The 20508-nt window shown below is 37.4% G+C and overlaps 1 protein-coding gene across 14 annotated transcripts in view; it reads right to left on the bottom strand.

Moving 5' to 3' along the window:
- cobl (cordon-bleu WH2 repeat protein) overlaps window positions 1-20508 on the bottom strand; it is a 72774-nt gene that overhangs the window by 28763 nt on the left and 23503 nt on the right. For 6 of the 14 annotated variants that reach the window (XM_078933347.1, XM_078933348.1, XM_011485032.4 and 3 more), the window contains 5 exons: window positions 9925-10119; window positions 6951-7161; window positions 4602-4830; window positions 3276-3320; window positions 2594-2682 (listed from right to left, as the gene is read on the bottom strand). In XM_078933347.1, the coding sequence (XP_078789473.1) occupies window positions 2594-2682; window positions 3276-3320; window positions 4602-4830; window positions 6951-7161; window positions 9925-10119 (769 nt within the window). Of the gene's footprint in view, window positions 1-2593; window positions 2683-3275; window positions 3321-4601; window positions 4831-6950; window positions 7162-9924; window positions 10120-11800; window positions 11977-20508 lie in introns of those variants that run through there. The other 8 variants (XM_011485034.4, XM_078933352.1, XM_078933355.1 and 5 more) reach the window with 4 other exon arrangements.

Raw genomic sequence — 20508 nt, 5'->3', positions numbered from 1 at the left:
GGAAAGATTTCATGTAATCCATGGACACCAGTGAAGATCACAAATCATTGAAGAGAAAAGGTTCAGCACACTGTCTAGTGGGTCTAGATGACCCAACTTCCAATGGTAAAGTGTCTAGGATAGCACAAGGGTTACATGTAATTCAGCATAAAAACACATCCCAACTATTTTTGGCTGAATAAACTGCAGTGGATCAGTTTTGACCAAGAAATGCTACAGCAAAGTAGCCCCAAACCATGGTACTTCCCCCTTCATGCCTTCTAATTTTTTTTCTTTTTTTTTGCACACACTAATCAGCATTAACAGATTTGCCTGTGAATGGCTGGTGTTGTGAAACATTTGAAAAAGTCAACATGTGTGAAGACACTCATGTGAAAAAGCATCTTGACCAGTTTCTGAAGTTTGCAAATGTGAATGTATTTTGCAACCCAAGAAAGAGATTTTAAAAGCACAGACAGATGGAATTTTGCCCAAAAATAATTTATTTTCTTTCTTTTTTTATTGATGCTAAAAAATGTATATGCCAAAATTGTGACTTTTGTATCTATTTTAGTGGGGCACATATAACTTATACATAATATCAGATAAATAAGACCTCCAGAAATTACAACACAGATATTCAGGTCTTCCGTAACCTTTTGGAAAAGACTTTTAAGCATTCCAGAAATCTCTTATAAAAGCTTTTTTTTTTAAAGGGTTTAAATTATAGTGTTTCAAAAAGGTTGACCTCACAGCATGCATCACCCTAACATGATCATCCCTGACCATGTCAAAGTTTTAAAACCCGTGCACTCAAACACACTTACACAAACCCACACATTGGTTTAGCCTTTAATGAGCAATTAGAGATAAGAGGCAGTGCTTTTAGTGCTAATATGACCAGGGTGGTGTAATCTGATACTTTCATACTGATAACACTGTGTCTGTGTGAAGGTGGTGGGTTTTTTTCTCTAGTGTGTGCAAATGCATGTGTGTGGTCTGATTATACATGCTGACTGAAAAACAATCATATCATAGAACAAGAGCCCAGATGCATTAAGGCTCCATAGAAGCATTGCAAGAACTGAGATGAAGAAATGTGACTAAATTCCCCCCCCCGAGTGGCCACTTTCTTCACTGCATCTGAATTTTTAAAATGTTATTTTGAAACTCGACTCTTCACTAAATACTTTATTATGTCCGTTATCAAGATGTTTAATGATGCTCTTTTTTTCTTGAAGATTTCTTATCTCTATTCAGGGAAATTTGAAAAAAAAAAGCAAATTGAAGGAAAGAAGATTCGTAATCTCCAGAATATTAACAAGGCGATTAAAAGTGAATGACAGCTTGGATCTGGAAGCAAAAAGCCTGTAATGCGTTGAAGGCCGTATGTTGAGGAAGGCACAGAAAAGAGACAGAAGGCTGGAGTTGATCCAAAAACCATGGGCTTGATGAAACGGAGTTGTAAAAGCAAGGGATTCAGTCCCATATAATCCAATGGGATTTTGATTGAGTTACAGCTTTTAAAGTAGAGCTCTTCTAAATACTACAGAAAATACATCTGGTTTAAACTACATTCATTTTATGTTAGTTTTATACATTTAAAAACCAGTTCTTGATTAACCAAGAATGACACAGATATAATTGTCATATTTTAAGTGCTCTCCAGATGAAATTAAATGTCCTGAGAGCTGGAAATCCTTAACCATAAAATTGAGTGAAGTTTTGGACTTTAGTAAAAAAGGCTGATTGAATATTTCAGACATTAAACTCTTAATTCAAGCACTAACAATTACTCCTCTTTATTCAACCATCCAAGCCCAGTTGGTTGACCAAATTATAATGGAAAGTTGCTGCCCTCTAGAGGAGGTTAGCGAGCACTGCAACAACAAAGTCACGTTTTGGGCTACATCCAAAGTCCCTCCTCCCTAACTACTAAAAAAATATGCTAAAGAAATAAATATATATATGTATATATATATATATACCGTATATATATATATATATACCGTATACTGTGTGTGTGTGTATATATATATATAGATAGATAGATAGATAGATAGATAGATAGATAGATAGATAGATAGATAGATAGATAGATAGATAGATAGATAGATAGATAGATAGATAGATAGATAGATAGATAGATAGATAGATAGATAGATAGATAGATAGATAGATAGATAGATAGATAGATAGATAGATAGATATAAATCCCATGAAAAGAAAAAGTTTAGATGCAATGCATTATAGTCTGTATTAATCAATCTAGTGAGCATTGATGCACATTCGCAGAGACCTCTGGGAAATTTTTACGACACTGGATTTCGGAATTGTAAATGTGGACAGCTCTATAAAATGGCGAACGCACTATATAGTGGACTATGTAGTGAGTAGTGAAGGAATTCAGGCAAATCCTAGGTTTAGAATTGGCGACCAATTCTCTGAAAAATCCCAACTTTTCCAAACATCAGTCATCATTGATGTGCTGAGGTCACAAATAAACCTCAATTATGCTTTAAATTAAAGTTATAAATTAAAACCCAACAGCCTTCATTCACCTTTGGTTTGAAACCAATCAATAATCTGTTTGATGATTTAGTTTTAATCCCACCTTTGACTTCCTCCTGCTGAATTGGAGAATCCCTAATAGACCTTTCTTCTGTGGTCCTCCTGAACCATCAGCAGTGGAGCTAATGGAATCTAAAAATATATAAAGAAGAAGAAGGAGAGACGATTGAGACATCAGAATATTAGAGTTCCAAGTCAAAACTTTGCTGATGGTTCTATACATATCCACCAGCAGAGGGCGCTACAGCTTCATCAATTTGAACATTGACTACATTCAGGTTAACTTGTGCTGTCTTAGATGACCCCACCCTTACATTGACGTGTTATTCCTACCATGACAAAGGTGGATAAAGGTGGAAAGATTTCATGTAATCCATGGACACCAGTGAGGTTCACAAATCATTGAAGAAAAAAGGTTCAAAGCACTGTCTAGTGGGTCTAGATGACCCAACTCCCAATGTTAAAGTGCCCAGGATAGCACAAGGGTTACAAGTAGCAAAGCCGCATGTTTTAGAGCATCAAAGCAGCACAAGAGTCTCAGCGAGAGACATTTTCATGCTAACACACTGGTTAGAAGGGCATCAACAAGCATTATGGCTATACTAACAAATCACAAATGTTTCCCTATGAGGAAAAAAACAAGAAACGACAAGACAAGGGTTAGTGAGCAGGTGGCGTTGGGTTTGTCAGACACCAAATGAAAACAGAAAGATCATGACTAATACCTGAGAAGTTAAGGACAGGGGCAGAAGCCATTTTAGGCTGGAAAACTGCAAACGCAACAAATATAAAGAGTCAATGTTTCATTTATCTACAGAAACTAACATTACAACAAACTGTACGCTTTATATGCTACACTAATTACTCCAACTATATGCAATTAGATTTTTTTCCTTATAAAGACGGCCTTAGAATCCATTACACAACAGCTTTTGACAGTGAAAATTACATCATAATTGGAAAAAAATCGTGTTTGTGTCCTTTTACAGACATAAACTCGTTACGTGTGATGGTTATGTAACAACACTCATGCAATAATATCAGTGGGTGTGGATCCTCTTTATGATAATCAACAACAACAAAATAATTATGCAAAGATAAAAAAAAAAAAACTTTTTTTTTCAAACCGATGACAAATTCTAAATATAGTAAAAACAAAAAGGCTGGTTTAAGGCCTTAGCTCCCTAACAATCAGTAAAAATTGTCCCTAAAGCCGATAATAATGGTACAAATTGCTTTTATCAGGTGCTAATCCATAAATAGATTGAAAACAGCAATAAGTGAAATATTATCAGTAATCATTAAGTATACGTGTGAGGGTGCGGCATAAATGCTTTCTCTGTAACCCAAGGCTATGAGGTCTGAGATATGAGGAACACAAATAGCAATAGTTCATCAGAAGTTTGCCACTGAGTAGTGGGTGGGACCGTTGGCGGAGAGCAACACCGCCACTCCTCCCGCTTTCATGAGAGCTCTCCGTTTACACCCTCTTCCGCTATCTTACAGCCTCTGAAAGCTCCAATCAAACATTGCCGGTGCAGCAAAAATGACGAGGAATATTGGAGCTATCCAGCTGTACAGTTGCGAGACAGATCCCAGCTCGGATGAGGAAAACGAAGACGTACGTGGATCTGGAAGTCTATAAGCGGATACATCTGAATGTATCCAACCAATTGAGACTGTGCCCCCCCCCCCCCAGCATATTTTCTACGTCACAGCTACAGCGTGTTTTGACTGCTTCTGATTCTCAACATTTTGAATAAGGAAACAGTCAGAAATGCAATTTTCTTCATACGGTGTATAAGTCCTCCATCATGACAAAAATGCCACACTATATATTAAAAACTCCAAAACCCAATTTTTATCGTCCTAAGATGTGCCTACAAGTTGAAATAAGGCTGCCTTCTATTTTAGCAATAATGTTTTTAGTGAAATATTTAAATACAATTCTAAGTTTAAAACATTGACAGTTACAGGAAAATGAATGTTAAGATCCAGTAACTTCACTTCAGTGGTAAAACACAGTTCCACAGACAGGTTCGAGTGATTACCTAGGCTCTGATCATGGACATACAGCTCCTTGATCCCCAACTCAGCCAAAGATTTGTCCAGCGGGAGCTCGTGGTGACTGACGCTGTCCTTCAAGAGCAGGACGTGGGAGGGGTCTAACTCACACTTACTACAGATGGTCGGTATCAGAGTTTGGAGTGCGACCAGAGGGTTGACCCGCACCACCGCTTTCTGATTGACCTGGTAGTTCACCATCAAACGTACTGTTTTCTGAGACACAAAAGGGGAAAACACGGTAAATTTTCATCAATCTTGGAATAAACGGACCACTAAAAACTCTTCTTTCACAAAGAAGCGTCATCGTCACCAGAGGAAAGAAATCCTCATGCAGTTGCACAACAGGAAGTCTCAAACAACACACAGGTCCAAAAATACACAAAAATGGGACAGCCATTCTTTCAGAAGAAGAAATAGAAGTTGTTCAGAAGGAGGGAAGTAAAAAAAGAAGCAGTTCAAAAGACCTAAAGGTTTGGGATGGAAGTGTCACAGAAAGTTTCAGTGTTTAAGCTCAATAATGCAATAAACAGGGCTATAACACATCATCTACCTCTAAGACAGTAAGAAATACAAGCATTTTTTTTTCACAATTTATAGTTTGTTTTGGCAAGTTTATACTTATGTGCAATCAATTTGACCGCATAAAAATAAAGTTACACCTGTTTTTTTATGTTATACCATGGTGTAAAAACAGAAAGAATGATTTCAAGACTCCTCAATCCAAGGAGAGAGTGGATCTGAGCCGACATCAAGCGGTCTGCCCCACCACCAGGAAGGATCCTGATTGGTTGAAAGATTTAGTTCGGTGTTAAAATGGTGCTACTGGAAAATTCTCTTAATTATTTCCAACGTTTAGCTTTGAAGCACAAAGGAGTTTCAACGGTGTTCCTGGAGGAATGTGTGAATGTGTGTGGTCTTGGGTTCAGATGCGATGCAGCTCCCTGCAGCTGAAACTCTCCACTGCCGAGGTTGTGATTGGTCAATGTCAACACCAGCATCATGTAACTGAGAATTAATCAAAGACCAGTCTATAGCTCCCTGCATTTTGATCACTCTCCCTTTTTTATTACCACAACGTTAGCATTTATACAAACCAATCTGCTGGGAACACATCATTATGGGTCTTAGTAATAATTGTATATCAGTTTAGTGTCAGTTTCTTTAAAAGTGTATTATCTGTGTGACAGTCAATAAGTCAAAATGCTTTGATCTTCACATGAAGAGCAGCTGTTCCTAACATGTTCCTAAAGTGACAAACAGTGATGGAAAACACACAACATCTGATGATATTTATTATTGAAACACACACTCTTAGAATTTATTATTTAAAAAATTCCAACAACGTGCGCCATGAACTCAAAGAACGTCTGGATTGAGCTGTTGTGATGACATATGTGAAACTTTAGGCGTTTTCTTCTATGCTGTTTGTTTGCACAGTCAGTACAGGAACATTTTGTTCTAAACAGATCAATTTAGAACCCTAAAGATAAATGCAAAAACTTTGTTTCCAAAGAGCCAACCAAATTTTTGCCACAAAATACTACTGACTACAATATTTCTCATTCCTCTATGGATCTCATTTATCATCTGCATGTGTGTTCACTAACTTAGGAATTCGTTTTCAAGGTGTTGACTCTAAAGAGAAGAATCTGAGAAATTCTGATCAAATTTGCTGCCCCTGGCCTCAGGCCAGATGGGGTTAAAGTGAGACAGGGCAGCCGGTGAGTCATGAGAAGACCAAAGAAATAATGCATGGTAACTAAAGGTAAGGCACTCATGAAAAATTCAAGCCATCCACGGACGGAGAAGGAGAGACGGAGAAAATGAAACAGACAGGCTGCAAAGGATTTGTAAAATCCTTTGTTAAACTAGAACAGAAATATGAGGAATATAGACAGAGAAGCCACACCTGAAAGAAAACCTGTGATGATACAACATCTTGAATGTGGATATCAATCATCCTACCTTTGCATGGACTTTTACAGGTTTAATTGGATTTGACTTCTCCAAGCAATCAATGGTAAGAGACAGACAATAAGTAAACATGTTACAAGGTCTAAAAGATAAAACAATCTAGCAAATGGACAATTTCAATAAACCTAAATAAACGTGAACAAATGGTCCAAACTGTTTCTACGAACAATGATTAAAAAAAGGGATAACATGACCATCTACTAAACAGTTTAATGATCAAGTAAACTATACAAATATTGTTAATATACACATGACATTTCCAGCACACGACAATCTGAGAAAAAAAGACATTAATGTAAAGTCCAACATAAAAATTACACACAACGCATAGAAAATCAGCACCCATTGCTGCTACTTACCTCTGGCACTTTGGGTGCTGGTCTGCGCGCCACTTTCTCTTCCACCACTTTCTCCTTGATAAGGACACAGGCCACATTCAGGGAGCCAAGACGCGAGTTGGGCTTGTACGCCAAAGGGAGGCCCTCAGACGACCAGAGGTCCAGGGTGTGAAGAGCCGGATTGAGGTGATGACGACTGCAGAGCTCAACCAGCAGGTCCATCAAAGCTTTACTGGAAGACAGAGACAGAAATAAGAGGTTGTGTGTGTGTGTGTGTGTGAGAGTGTGTGTGTGTGCATTTGTAAAAAGAAATGAAGCACAGGTGAAGAAGAAAGAGTGGGAGGAAGGTCCACATATCAGGTTACTGTGGTTACTTAACTTTGGCTTCATTAAAGAGAAGACTGCAAAATAAAAAAATATTAACAATTAAGTAATATATATGTAAAAAGAGACACAATTTAGTATCTGCCAATTCTCCTATTATTTGAATGACTTGACAGTTTATACCCTGCCAATAAACCACTTCAAATTGAACTTTTATTATATGGAATGATAACATCTCAGTTATTATTTAATAAACATATTAACTTATATGACTGATGTAGATAACTACGCGTACATGATTATCATCATAGTCAAACGCTTCTTATTGCTTCTTACATAAACACGTTTTTTAGAAATATTGAGGACGAATGTTTGAAACCATTTAATATCAGTCGAGTATTTTTTATCTAAATACTAATACTAAAGTACTAGAGTAAAAACATAAAATAACATCTACATAGTCTATGATACCACCTGTCAATCCACGGTTAAAGAAAGAGGCTGCTTCCAGTGTTTAGTGGGAAAAGCCATATCAGATGACAAGTCTGAGGAAAAGGCATACAAAGGGCGCCATTCACACTCAGTAATACACACAAATACACAATCACACACACACACACAAACACACACACACACACACATCTACCAAGAGAGAAAATAGTAAAGTCAGCTCTGTATATCACATATTCAGTATGCTGAAACCTGTTTGGAGACTTATACCAAAGATAACACCAAATTTCCTTTCTTCATATCTTTAGGTGAGGTTTTTCTATAGAAATACAGTTTAAAAGAAATAGATTACAATTTAGATATTTTGACTGTAACTTCAAGGCATCAAGATGATAAGATTAAACCATTTCATCCATTAAATCAAACATAATGTAGATTTTCACTGACATTAATTGAATATGAACAGGAATGTAGAATCAAAGTTTTGTTTGCCTGTAATTTAATAAAATTATAATTGCCTTGCAAAACATGAACTATTTTAAATATATATATATAAATAAAGGATATACAACATTTTTTGTATCTTTATTAATTCATTCAAAGAGGATGCATCAATGTAGAAAAAAACTAAATCCCATTTTTATAAAACAAAAAGTTAAATGTTAAAATAAAGTTTAGAAACTCAGCAATATACTACAGCACTTTTTCATTATAAATTATTTTATATTGAAAGCTACACACTTACACTATAAATTTAGCTAAATGTACTTGTATACTCAGATTTAAAAATATTTAAATATTTTAAGAAGTTTTAGGATGTTTCATGTATTTTCATAATTTGGCAAACTGTTAATGAGCGTATGCAGTGTAAAATAATAGTAACTATGACACAATATACAAAAATAACAACAAAAAGAAATAATAGCTAGGGAGCATTTGAAATGTAGTAAACAGTCACACAATTAACTACAACACACCAAATTATCTTTTAAAACCTACATTTGATTTTCTTTTAGATTGGTCATAAATAGTCTGCAACAAAACACATGCAGATTTGAAATTGTTCACAATAATCTGAATGGCACAGAATTTTTCTTTTTTTTCAAGAAATGACTGTAAATGTCATACATATTCCGAAAACCCATCAAGAATTTAAAGAAAGAGATGACTGATAGATGGACCATCTTTAAGTTTTGGTTTTTATTTTACCAAAACAAAATAATTCGCTTCACAATTATGGAAATAAAAGCTCAAAGAATTACTAGTCTGAACAAGACACCTCAATTTAGAGAAGCTCAACCAGATGATCCGAGTGGCATTTATTCTTTTTTTTTAATAATAAAGGCATCTGCTATAGGCAAGACCCCAATGTTTAACTATGTAGCCACAAAGGGGGCCCCACTCTGTGTCTCCCTGTGCCGGTCCCCAGCCTGGATGAAATACAGGGTTGTGTCAGGAAGCGCATCCGGCATAAAACTGTCTCCCGAACTCCCTGTGTGAATCAGTGGAAGCTGATTCATTGGGGCGACCCCTGAAGGGACATGCTGAAAGGTGAACAACAACAACCAGACTTGGCAATAACACTATAAAAAAAAAAAAAAAACAGGATTTATATGAAGCTGCCACGGCCGTCCATAGAAATATTGTGTAATGAAAACCCTTGCTTTGTAAAATGAAGACTATTTCCCAAAAAGTGTTACGGAACTAAAGCCAAAAATGTCAAAAATGCACTTAAGTGAGGTGGTTCATTAAATTTCCTTTAAAGAGTTCATTCATGCCTGTTGCAAATATTTTGTTGTTCTTTACCATTGAGAGACGTCCCCAATTGTTCTGCTCCCATGGACACCAATCACCTCATTAGGGACAGAGAGCATTAGCAGTTCAGCTGCCAGAACTTTTGGCACAAGGTTTGTGCTCAGGCTGTGCATGCCCCCCCCCCTTTTGATGTGGGACACTGGGACAGCAACATCCATATCTTCTATCACTCCTATGTTGTTTGTCTGAGGCCTGGCAGTGACGGCCAACTGCTAAAAATGAACAGTTCTGATGATCATCAAATAGATTCCAATATTTAGGAATTCAAATGAAAGGAATGTTAAACAAAAGTGATAAGCTAAAATCATGTGCAAATGATTGCAGAAGAAGGACAAAGGCACTGAGCATGACCACGGGAATCTGAGTGCCTGAATGCACACTTGTGTGAACCTCTCTCGAACCTCACCTTCCATCTTCTGTCATAGAAATCTGGCGTCCCTGAGGTAGGGTCAGCTGGAAAGTCACATAAGGGTTTGCTGTGTTGTCTTTGGCATCAATGGCTGATGGCCCTCCCCCATCGAGTACAGAGTTTCTGAAGATGTGGCGTGGAGCTGGTTGAGGGGCCAAAGGGGGAGGTGGGGCGCGTGTCTTCATTACCCTCCTAAAAAAATGACAGGGACAAATAAAAATACAGAGAAGAATATTAAAACTCCCTTTGCATTTTTTTTAACCAAACACAACATATTTAACACAATAACTCAAGGTAGTAATGGTATTCAATTTTGATTTGACAACCGAAGTGTAATAGCATCATGAATGCTAATTACCTCTTTTTTTCATAACAATTTTGTGTTTTGCACACTACTTTATTTCATATTAATTACATAACAGTTTACAAACAAGCTGAGATAATCAGACTGGTTGTCAAACCCATACCAAGATAAATAGCTGCTGATTTCATCAGTTCCTGTGGTGAATCATTGTCAGCTAACTATTTATGAGCTCATTTCCTATCCAATATTTATTAATTAACCCAAACAAATCTTAGTTTTTGTTTTTTTTATTCTCCAATTGCATCAAAACAATAAACAAGCAATTTTACAATATGAGATGCAGTGAATTAGAGAGCGAAATGTTTTGTTTAAACATACTGACTTAATTCTCGTTTATTGTTTTCTAAAAAATGACGTTCATTTTGGTGCAAAATTTTACACATTGTAATAAACACCATACTACTCTTCTCTTACACTTCGTACACAACAAGAATTTGAGTTCCGTTCAAGAACACAATGCATTTAGCCCATGATGTTCACACTGGACAAGCAGGGAGAGGCTTCTTCTTTTTCTACTGTTTTCTAGCTCATGTCTGCCACCCACAGTTGGAAGAGGCTTGACGAAAAATGCCAAAGCGGTGCAAATTTTACAAATCTTCCCCAAGGCTCTTTCATTCACAGCTCTATACCGATTTATGAAAGACGTTATGTCATATAATTCCGACCAGGTTTTTTCCTATACGACACAAACTTTTCTCCGTTGGCACTTCAATGAAGTAAAGGGGACGTCATCCATACCTCACTATCAAATCTGAGTCTGAGTTTGACTTGCTTTAACTTTCAACGCATGTTCTATGTACGTGTTTCTCTACGTAGTTCTCCGCGTTCTACATGTGAACGCGGAGGTTTGAACGCAGAAGCCTGAAACATTTTTCTTTTTAACTTTTCAGTGGAAGTGGTTTCTTGAACGCACGTTGCAGAGGATGAACACAGCTTAAAGGTCTTTTAAAGTGTAGTATCAGCTAGCAAATACCAAAATAGAAATGTATTTATTCTTTTGCCTTTCAGCTTATTCCATTAGAGATGGAAAGGGGAAAAGAACATCAATTCCTCCTTTTACTGAACTTATATGACCCAAATAAATTTCCCTAAAATAAAAAAATGATATTATTCACAGAGATTTTGCATTTAATTAAAAAAAGATACATTTTTGTTAGAAAAGCTCAGTAAGAAAATACTCTGTTGTCCAGAACAGCATTTGACATTATTTTTATGTAGAAAAAATGTCTATGAAAACCATCGCAACACATGTGAGAACACTAGTTAAACAATAGTTAGTATTGTTTGGCACGAGACGAATGTCAGTGGTATGCAAACAAGATGCAGCAAACTATCCACTTGACAGTCTCCCGATATTAAATGATCCCACATGAACCAGATCAGAAACTCAGCTTTCTAAAAAATGTCAACTTTCAAATGATATATGCATTTCAGAGTAAGACATCTTCTCCCTTAGATATCTGCCCGAGTAAACAGAACACAAAATTGTCACTCGCGTCAAAAACAAACCTGGGAGAAAAGGGCTTCCAGAGTGTCAAGATATATCGGATTCTGAGTTGGAGTGTTTTTCCCTCCAAACACTTAAAGTGTATGCAAGTTCGTGTCTTCAGTTGTCTAATCCAATGCTGGAAAGTTGTGTATCCTTTCAAGATCCCTCTGCCTGATGCAAAGGCAAATGCAGAATATCAAGGAGAGAATGCAAATGAAGCACAATGATTGGACTCTAACCTGGCTATGGTTAACCATTAACAGGTGTGTGACATATCACCAAACTCTTACCCAGAAAGTTATTGATTCATTATGCAATTTAGAGAGTGGTTTCCTATGCATGCATACCTAGGATGACAGACTATATTTAGAGGTGAAAGGAATCCTTTCACAGAGTACATTATTTCTATAGCATTTTGCTAAAAGAATATGTTTTACTCACTAGATAGATACTTCTTTTCATGACAGCTGTAAAAGGTGTGAGAATTTGGTATTTTCCTGCCGACTCTTTCCCTTTGAAGGTAAACAGAACTGGGCTCTGTGCTACTGTGGGACTGGGTCCTAGCCAGGCCCAACACAGTGAGCCAGTATCCACTTCCCCCCCTGTCCGTCTCACCAAAACCTTCTACTCTCCCTCTATCTCTTTTCCTTCCTCGAACGCGCACAAAGACGCTTTTAGGAAAAGCCTCGTCTCCCACAGAGTTCGAAACAACATAAACTGAAAGACTAGGAGAGTAAAGGAGACACAAGAAACGAAGAGCAGGGAAGCCCGCTCCGGCACAGGGGGGCAGTAAGTGCTGTGCTGGTAAGAGGACCCAGTTACAAATGGACTCTCCTTTTCTTTCTTGCACACACACACAGTGTGCAGGATCTTTAGAGCTCTGAGTTCCTTTCACTTGATTAAACAGCAACAACAAAGATCCATTTCTACCTTCAGTTTTGACTGGTTCAGTGTTTGTTTTAAATCTTTTTATTAGGTGTCAGAAATCTATATCACTCTAAAAAGAACGATATTATATTATATTATACTATATTATATCATATCATATCATATCATATCATATCATATCATATCATATCATATCATATCATATCATATCATATTATATTATAAAATAATGATCTAATTTCTTTAAACTGTAATTAAAAGTTTGTCAATATTCAACTTAATATGCTTATATGAATTTAAAAAAAATCCTTTTGATGCTATTTTATTCTTTTAATTGTGTTTTTTCATCAAGAAAAAACTGCATTGATGTTAGAATGAACAACACAAATAACATTTGTTTACCGCTATAGCTAGGGAAGCCATTTTTATGTAACTTGAGAACATTAGCACAAATGACAGTTCTGTAAAAAATATTTGGACCTGTGAGTTTTACTTTTTTCATTTCTGTCAAAACTTCAGATCATTTTGAATATATTTAAAAAGTCAATATAAAGACATTGATTTCCAAAACTTTTAAATAAAAAACCCCAAAATTGCCCCTCTACAGTGAAAGTAATCGACCCTCTATATAGGGGTCTGAAACCGAGGGTCAGGGTTGCTGTTCAGCAGCAAAATTCTTTATGAATGTATTTGCATTTAGATTTATGTAAAAGTTTTTTCTTTTAATCTGATTCTTAAAGTTGTCTTGCTTATATTTGATAGTAAAAGGATGACAGTACACTAAAGTCAAAATTACAGAAAATGCAATGCTTGACTTTCTTGCATTTTTTAATACAAATAAATCTGCTGCAACAGGAGGATCTAATTTGGCATAGGATGTATTTTATTTTGAAAGGAACTTCTTGAGCTGCTGACAAAAGTGAAAGAAGTTAGAATAGGAAAATATAACACTGATATAATTCAATTATTTTAAATAATTGCTTCATTTTATGAATGAAAAGCTAAATGGCAACAAAAACATAAATAAAATGTATCTGTCTAAAAGGGTTAGAGGTGGGACTTAGTGGCTCTCAGTAGATTTTGGTCTGTAAAACCAAATGGCTCTTTTACTCTTAAAGGATGCAGACCCCCTAAACCTATAATTGTTAGGGGTGTTTTATCCATTCAAGAGTGGATTCATAAATGTGCCTTAGCATTGACATAGACAAGTTCTTATATTGACAGATTGGGCCCGAGATTTACAAAGTAAAAGTTAAAAAAATGTTTTTTTTTAACAGTTCAGTATATGTAGGAAAAAGATTCTAAAAAATGAAGCATAATTTATGGAATTTATTTGCAGCTTTGTGTTTTTTCAGGTTTGCAGCTGGACTGTGATTTGGGCGTCCCACAATAGGACCTGCTTTGAATAGCAGAGCTTTTCTGTGGACCTCGCAGGTTCCTCTCACAGCAGTTTTCTAGATGCCTCTTCTTAGACCCAGGAAATATTCATTACAGGTTGGCTAAGACTGTCTATGTCCAAGACACCAAAACTAAACAAAAAAAAAAAAACATTTCTGCTCTCCAACATCGTGGGCAAGCAGTTACCCCTCACACACAAACACCGCCCCTGTTTTCCTCCCTGCATACTCCTATGGTGCCATGGTGTCCCCACGGCAACCTCTATTTACAACACTTGACTGCAGAAGGGAGCTCATTTTAGCAACAGCTGTGAATGTTGGAAGCACTCACACAATGGACGAGTGGCCACAAGGCACAGAACTGAACCGGAACGACAAAGTCTAGATAAGATGTTTTTATTGCTTTTGTTTTATTTATCAAGTATCCAAAGTTAGGTAAAGTTTGCTAACTTTTCAGTACACAACAAGAACAAACAAGATTCTCCATACTTTGAAAAATCTTTCACAACAAATATATTAAAAATTAATCTTCTGATCATTCAGTTAAATGCAGTCTAACTCTAAAGGAGACACTGTATTTTATGTACCAAAATTAAACTTTCCAGTGTCCATTTAAAAGAAAAAGCACTCCACCCTATCTGCAATCTTCCCCAGGCCCCACTCTTGAACCCTCTTGACACATGCAGTCATGTTGTCCACTTGTGGACTGTGACAAAGAGGCACGAGGCAACAGTAACACATCAGACATGACCAGAACAAATAAAAGTTTCCCTACAGGCAAAACACAAAGCCAACTTCCCCCAAAACAGCAAAAATAAAACAATCTAACGTCCCTTGTGACAGCTTTTCTGAACAAATACATACAGAAACTTGGTCAAAAATAAGTTGTCCCATCACAGTCAACTGTTTTGACATACTACAAAATCTGGTAGAAATGCAGGTCTTAAACAGAGACCAGGACAGTGTTGGATAAGATGGGACTAGTCAAAAAATATAAATTATCTGCATTTAAAATTTGATATCATGAGATTTCTGTAAAGTAGCACAAATAATGTACTGCTAATCTTTAAAATCTGACATTTCCCTCTTTATAAACTCTTTGTCTTAATTTATTGTATTTCTATTGCTAAGAACAGGTCCACGATTATGTTTGGCTATCTCACTGCCTGTGGTACTTAAAGCAGTAGGCATCCAGGCCAGGTCTCATTGCGGTTCTTCTCTGGAGGCATGGTTGATGTTGGAGCAAATCTTACTGAGTCTACTGGCTCTCGTGGTTGCACATTTCCTACACTGATGGAATATGTTAACAATTTATTTTAAACAAGGATCCAAGTTAAGTCTTCTATTTTGATTGGAGCAGTTACTTTTAGCTGCTGATGCTGTCATGCATATATCCTGTAGTCAAGATGACACCAGATGGACTACATACACAACAATCTTTGCCCATTGTTTGCTCAGTGCAGAGATCAAAATGAAAATAATTGATTTTATTCTGTCAATCAATGGTATTGGTTAAAACTAAACCTTAAAGAAAAGTAATAAACAATAACAAATTAAACTCAGTTCCTGTTTCTTGCTTTTTTGCTTAGTACCATAAGACAATCACCGTTGTGAATAGGCACCTTGAAATACATTTAATGTCATTGAATTAGCACATTATAATCCTATGAATGACATATCGGGCCATTTTACTTCTACTGTGGACTGAGAAAGTTAACTCCAGTCCATGTAAAAATGTGTGTCTCAGTTCACTTGCAAGTGAACCATGGTGCAGTTCTCTATAGTAGGAATGCAAATGGACAGTCCAGCTGACTGAAGACTTAAAGTAAACCATGAAAAGTAAGTGAATTATGTTCTGTAAATTACCAAATGGACTAGAAACAATAACATCTCAGTTTGAATATAGAGAAGTATAATTTATGACAAAATAAGAAAATGTCTTGTTTTTTTTTTGTTTTTTTTAGTCAGCTCATTTTAGGAAATATTGCCCCAAAACAAAGAGCTGTTTTATCTGAGTAATATATCTAAGTTGTTTGCTCCACTTCCATTGCCCACCTATTTCCAACCAAGTCAACAGGACTAAACTACAAACTCACTCTTTAGTGTTGGTACTTTTGCTGTTATCGACATTAAAACAGATTATATGTCCTCTGTTGCTAACACAGTCATGTAATAATACTTCAATTTTAATGAAATCTGTCTTAGAAGTGCATTCAAGAGAGGTTTTAGGAGGCAAACAAGATGAAGGACAACAGAAAGAGGGACAGAAAAACCTGGAAAACTATGGGTGACTGCTGATGGGACAAAGTTTCTACAGATGAAGTCAATGAAGAAGAACGATGTGGAAGTGGGTGGAGTCCAACACCAGAACGGAAGAGGTGGAGGGACGGTCTGTTTTCTATTCCCTTAGAGGTTTTAATTAGTGAGAACTTTGAGAAGAGAGAAAAAGAAAGAAAACTTGCTACTGAAGTTGTTGCCATAACATGCAAGCGAAAAAGTTTTTTAACAAACAGAAAAATAGAAAAAAGCATCAAAAAGTTAAAACCAAAGTTTCTCGGTTTCTTGCTTTTAAAATAGAATTAATTTGCATTTCATTAAGCTATGCTATGAACTTTTAATAATTGAGATCAAAGTTATAATTAATGCTTAAAATAAGTTCACTGATTACATTTTAAGAATCCCTGTCGTCTGTGTCACTTGAGTGTCTCAGACATCCATCTAGCTAACGCTTCCAGAGACACATGCAGCCCATCTGCGCTAGTCTTTGACAAGCCTGCATTCCACACAGACCAGTATATGACAGCAGGCTTCCACAAATAAAACCCTGTGGCCCGTAGCAGCTGCATAAAACAGAAAGCTACATTCTAATACAAATATTTCACAAAGTAATCATTTATAACCGCCTCTTTGTTATTAATAAAATTAGCTTTGGATTTTTGCTAAGCAGATACAGAGGTAGGCTAATCATAAAAGGCCTGATAATGCAACAAGGCAGAGGGAGAGAATTAGTCTATAAATACAGTGGAGCATGTTTTATATGGAGCTCTACGTATCTTTAGAATGAATTTTCCCATCACCACTCCTACTGCAACTTCACACAACACGACAAGATGAATCATCCAGATACTAGGCTGAAAATAAACTTCAAATATTTACAACATTCATCCTAATCCCTGATAAAAGTTGTGGTTTTTAGTAGTCGGTTACTTTTTGTCCGTGCAATGGACTGGCGATTTGTCTAGGATGTACCCCACCTTGCCTCGAACAGTTGATTCCAGCCACCACCTGACCCTGAACATGAATAAGCAGGTATATAAAATGGACAGATGGAAGTTAGTATATGTTTGATAATTATTGGTTCTAAAGAGAATAACTTCTTCTACATTTTCTAATCTACTGATCCAACAGATACATAAAAGCACATAAGGTTATACTGTTTGCTTTTGATTGTTTGTGTTCAGACAGTCTGTGGTCAATTCCTAAAAATGCTAAAATTAAGTCCCACTCCCCAAGGGTCTTTTAGTTATGATTATACTTTTTTAAGGCAAAATCTAAAAACCTTTGTCGTTTTCTAGGACATAGATTCTGCAGAACTGCAAAAGATCATCAGAAATTTGCCTTGAGGGCTATCCTCCTGGCTGGGTTGGGGCCTGCACTGTCCGTGCTCCTATGCCTCCCTGCTCTTTGGCGTTGGGGGACCATGGGGCGGTCCTGCTAGCCCTGGTCCGGGTGTCCTGCTGGACTGCCTGGCGGGCGGATTTCCACTATCTGCAATACTATGCTGGTTTTGAGGGGCCCTGGCTAACGCTACTGCTTCGGAGACAAGTAAAAAAAATAAAGAACAAAAAAGAAAGAAAATTGCCTATTTGCTTTTGCATTGTGGGCGAGACTGTTGGCGCAGAGTAAGGACAAATGCAAATTCTTCCCCTATCCCTATGGTTTCTTCCTATCCCTACAATTAGCCCTCCAAACGGAGAGTAATGGAAAAATGGTTTCTCCAAAATAGGAGGTTACTCCCACTTGATGATGTCATCAATATTTGCATTAAAGCGGAGCTGCTAGCGCTCAGAAATGCATGTCAACATCGGTTAACAACTTTAAAAAGGTAATGCTAAAACAAAAAGTCATTACTTACATTTAAATGTAAACTTCTGTGCATCAGTACACACCCACGTGAAGAAAAGCCCTTCTCCTCCGTGGCATAGCGCGAAGGAAGGTTTCGGCATCCCTTCGCCGCGAGGGTTAGCCCTTAAAAAAAACTATTCTGAGCATCCCTACCCCTCTAAATGCCCCTACAATTGGAGGGGTAGGGTGAAGCCATAGGGGTAGGGGAAGATTTCAGATTCGGCCAAAGCCTGCCCTCATTACCCAACCATCATACGTGTCCTCCATCATCAGAAAAATGTCACAAAAACATGTTAAAAACACCAAAAACGCCATTTTCATCAGAGTGGGTCTTTAAGAGACTTCATGAAAATGGAGTGTACAATTGTTGTGTGTATGTTGAGTGTATCATGAAGTATCTAAGGGATATAGGGAGTACTGGCCCCTTACTATCCATCCATCTTCCTCCACTCATCCGGGACCAGTTCCTCTGGGGGACCCAGAGCCGTTCCAAGGCCAGCCGAGAGACGCAGTGTCTCCAGCGTGTCCTGGGTCTTCCCCGGGGCCTCCCCCCAGTGGGACATGCCCGGGACACCTCCCCAGGGAGGCGTCCAGGAGGCATCCGGACTAGATGCCCGAGTCACCTCAACTGGCTCCTTTCGATGTGGAGGAGAAGCGGCTTTATTCCGAGCTATCTGCGGGTGACCGAGCTTCTCACCCTATCTCTAAGGGAACGCCCAGCTCCCTTAGAGATAGGGTGGATTATAATGTAAGTGCCCCTAGGACAGCCTTAGGATACAAACTACACTCAGATTGTCTGACTTCCAAATTTCTAACAGTCAGGACGACTGGACAAAATAAAAAATCCATGTGACACACCTGCATCTCACCTACTTTACCTTTCCTTACCTTACCCCTTGCATGTTGTATAAGTGTTCACTACAACCTGTTGCCTGCAGCATGCTCATATGAAAATGGGCATGAATATTTTCACTCTACGGGTTTACTGAGCGGTTTACGACCTTGATATTCTGCATGCTCCATTCAGACTAGCCAATTGTTCCCCTGCAGACAGCCCGTATCCATCGCAAGGGCAGTTGTGACTCAAGCCTGAGCATCACAGGAGAGCCAGGTTTTTGATGAAACAGAAAATTAAAACTTTGAACCAAACAGACATTTTAATTGATGGGAACGGTTCAAATGGACGAACCTGCAACACTAAGGTCTCATCTGATTGGATAGCTATTACAGCTGCACAAGAGCACAGAGACAGAGTTCTTTAGCCAGCCAGTAATTAACTCTGGGCGGGTGCCAAACAGTTAGTTGTTTGTCAGTCCTGAAATGCACACAACTGGGAATTTGCTATTTTTAAACTAAACACATTCAAAACAAGTAATAAGACCAGAGACACTGAAAAGCAAAATATGGAACCATGTAACAGTCACACTGTCTGCAGGACAAAACAAGATAGTTGGTGTTTGTGTGCTACAAATAAACTTTTATTTTGTACTTTTTGACTATACTGTTGAATCTAGAAACAGAAAATGTACTAAGTTTCAGCCCAAATGGCCCCATGTCTGTTGTCCTATTGTTCTAGCCATCATAACTTGTAAAAAAGTCATGTCATAAAATAAAATCACATGATTATGTTTAATATTCTTTTTTGTGATGGAAAAGACAGCACAAAGGGCCTAAATCTCCAGTAAACTGGTAGTTTAGTGAAATCATTCTATGAGCTATACATTACAGATAATAAGTGACAAACTGTGCACGACTATTCTTCCTGAGAATTCTTTCCGTATGGCAGCTCGTGCATCCTGAAATGCACCAAAACACCGTTAATCAGATTTAGCACAAGGCAATCTTATTCAGCACACATGTGAACACAAAGTTAGACTGTCACAAAACACACATACGCACGCTAGGTCCAGACATGCAGAGAAAAAAAAACATTGGTGGACTAATTAAAATAGTTGTCTGTGCAGCAGAATGAATTAAAAAGGAATGCCTTTCCTTTAATTGTAAAGCTACAGAAAAACTGAGGATGTGACATGTGAACATGAGTATAGCCTGTGGTGTTCATACTTGACAAGCCAGAAGTGGCTTCTTCTTCTTCTTCTTCTAGTGTTTTCCAGCGCATCTTCTAACAGTTAACCTACAGTTAGAAGGTGGTTGGTGTGAAAAGTCAAAGCGGTGCAAATCTCACGAATTTTGCTCCAGGCTTTTTTTTTCACAGCTCCATTCCGATATATGAAACACTTGGTGTCACATAATTCTGGCCAGGAACAAACTATGATAATAAAGTTCTCCTCTATGATCATTTTCAAACAGTTGGGACT

Source organism: Oryzias latipes, chromosome 16, assembly GCF_053564925.1.
Source record: "Oryzias latipes strain Hd-rR chromosome 16, Olatipes_Hd-rR_3.1".
Classification (NCBI taxonomy): Eukaryota; Metazoa; Chordata; class Actinopteri; order Beloniformes; family Adrianichthyidae; genus Oryzias; species Oryzias latipes.
This window is presented reverse-complemented; position numbering and strand designations above follow the sequence as displayed.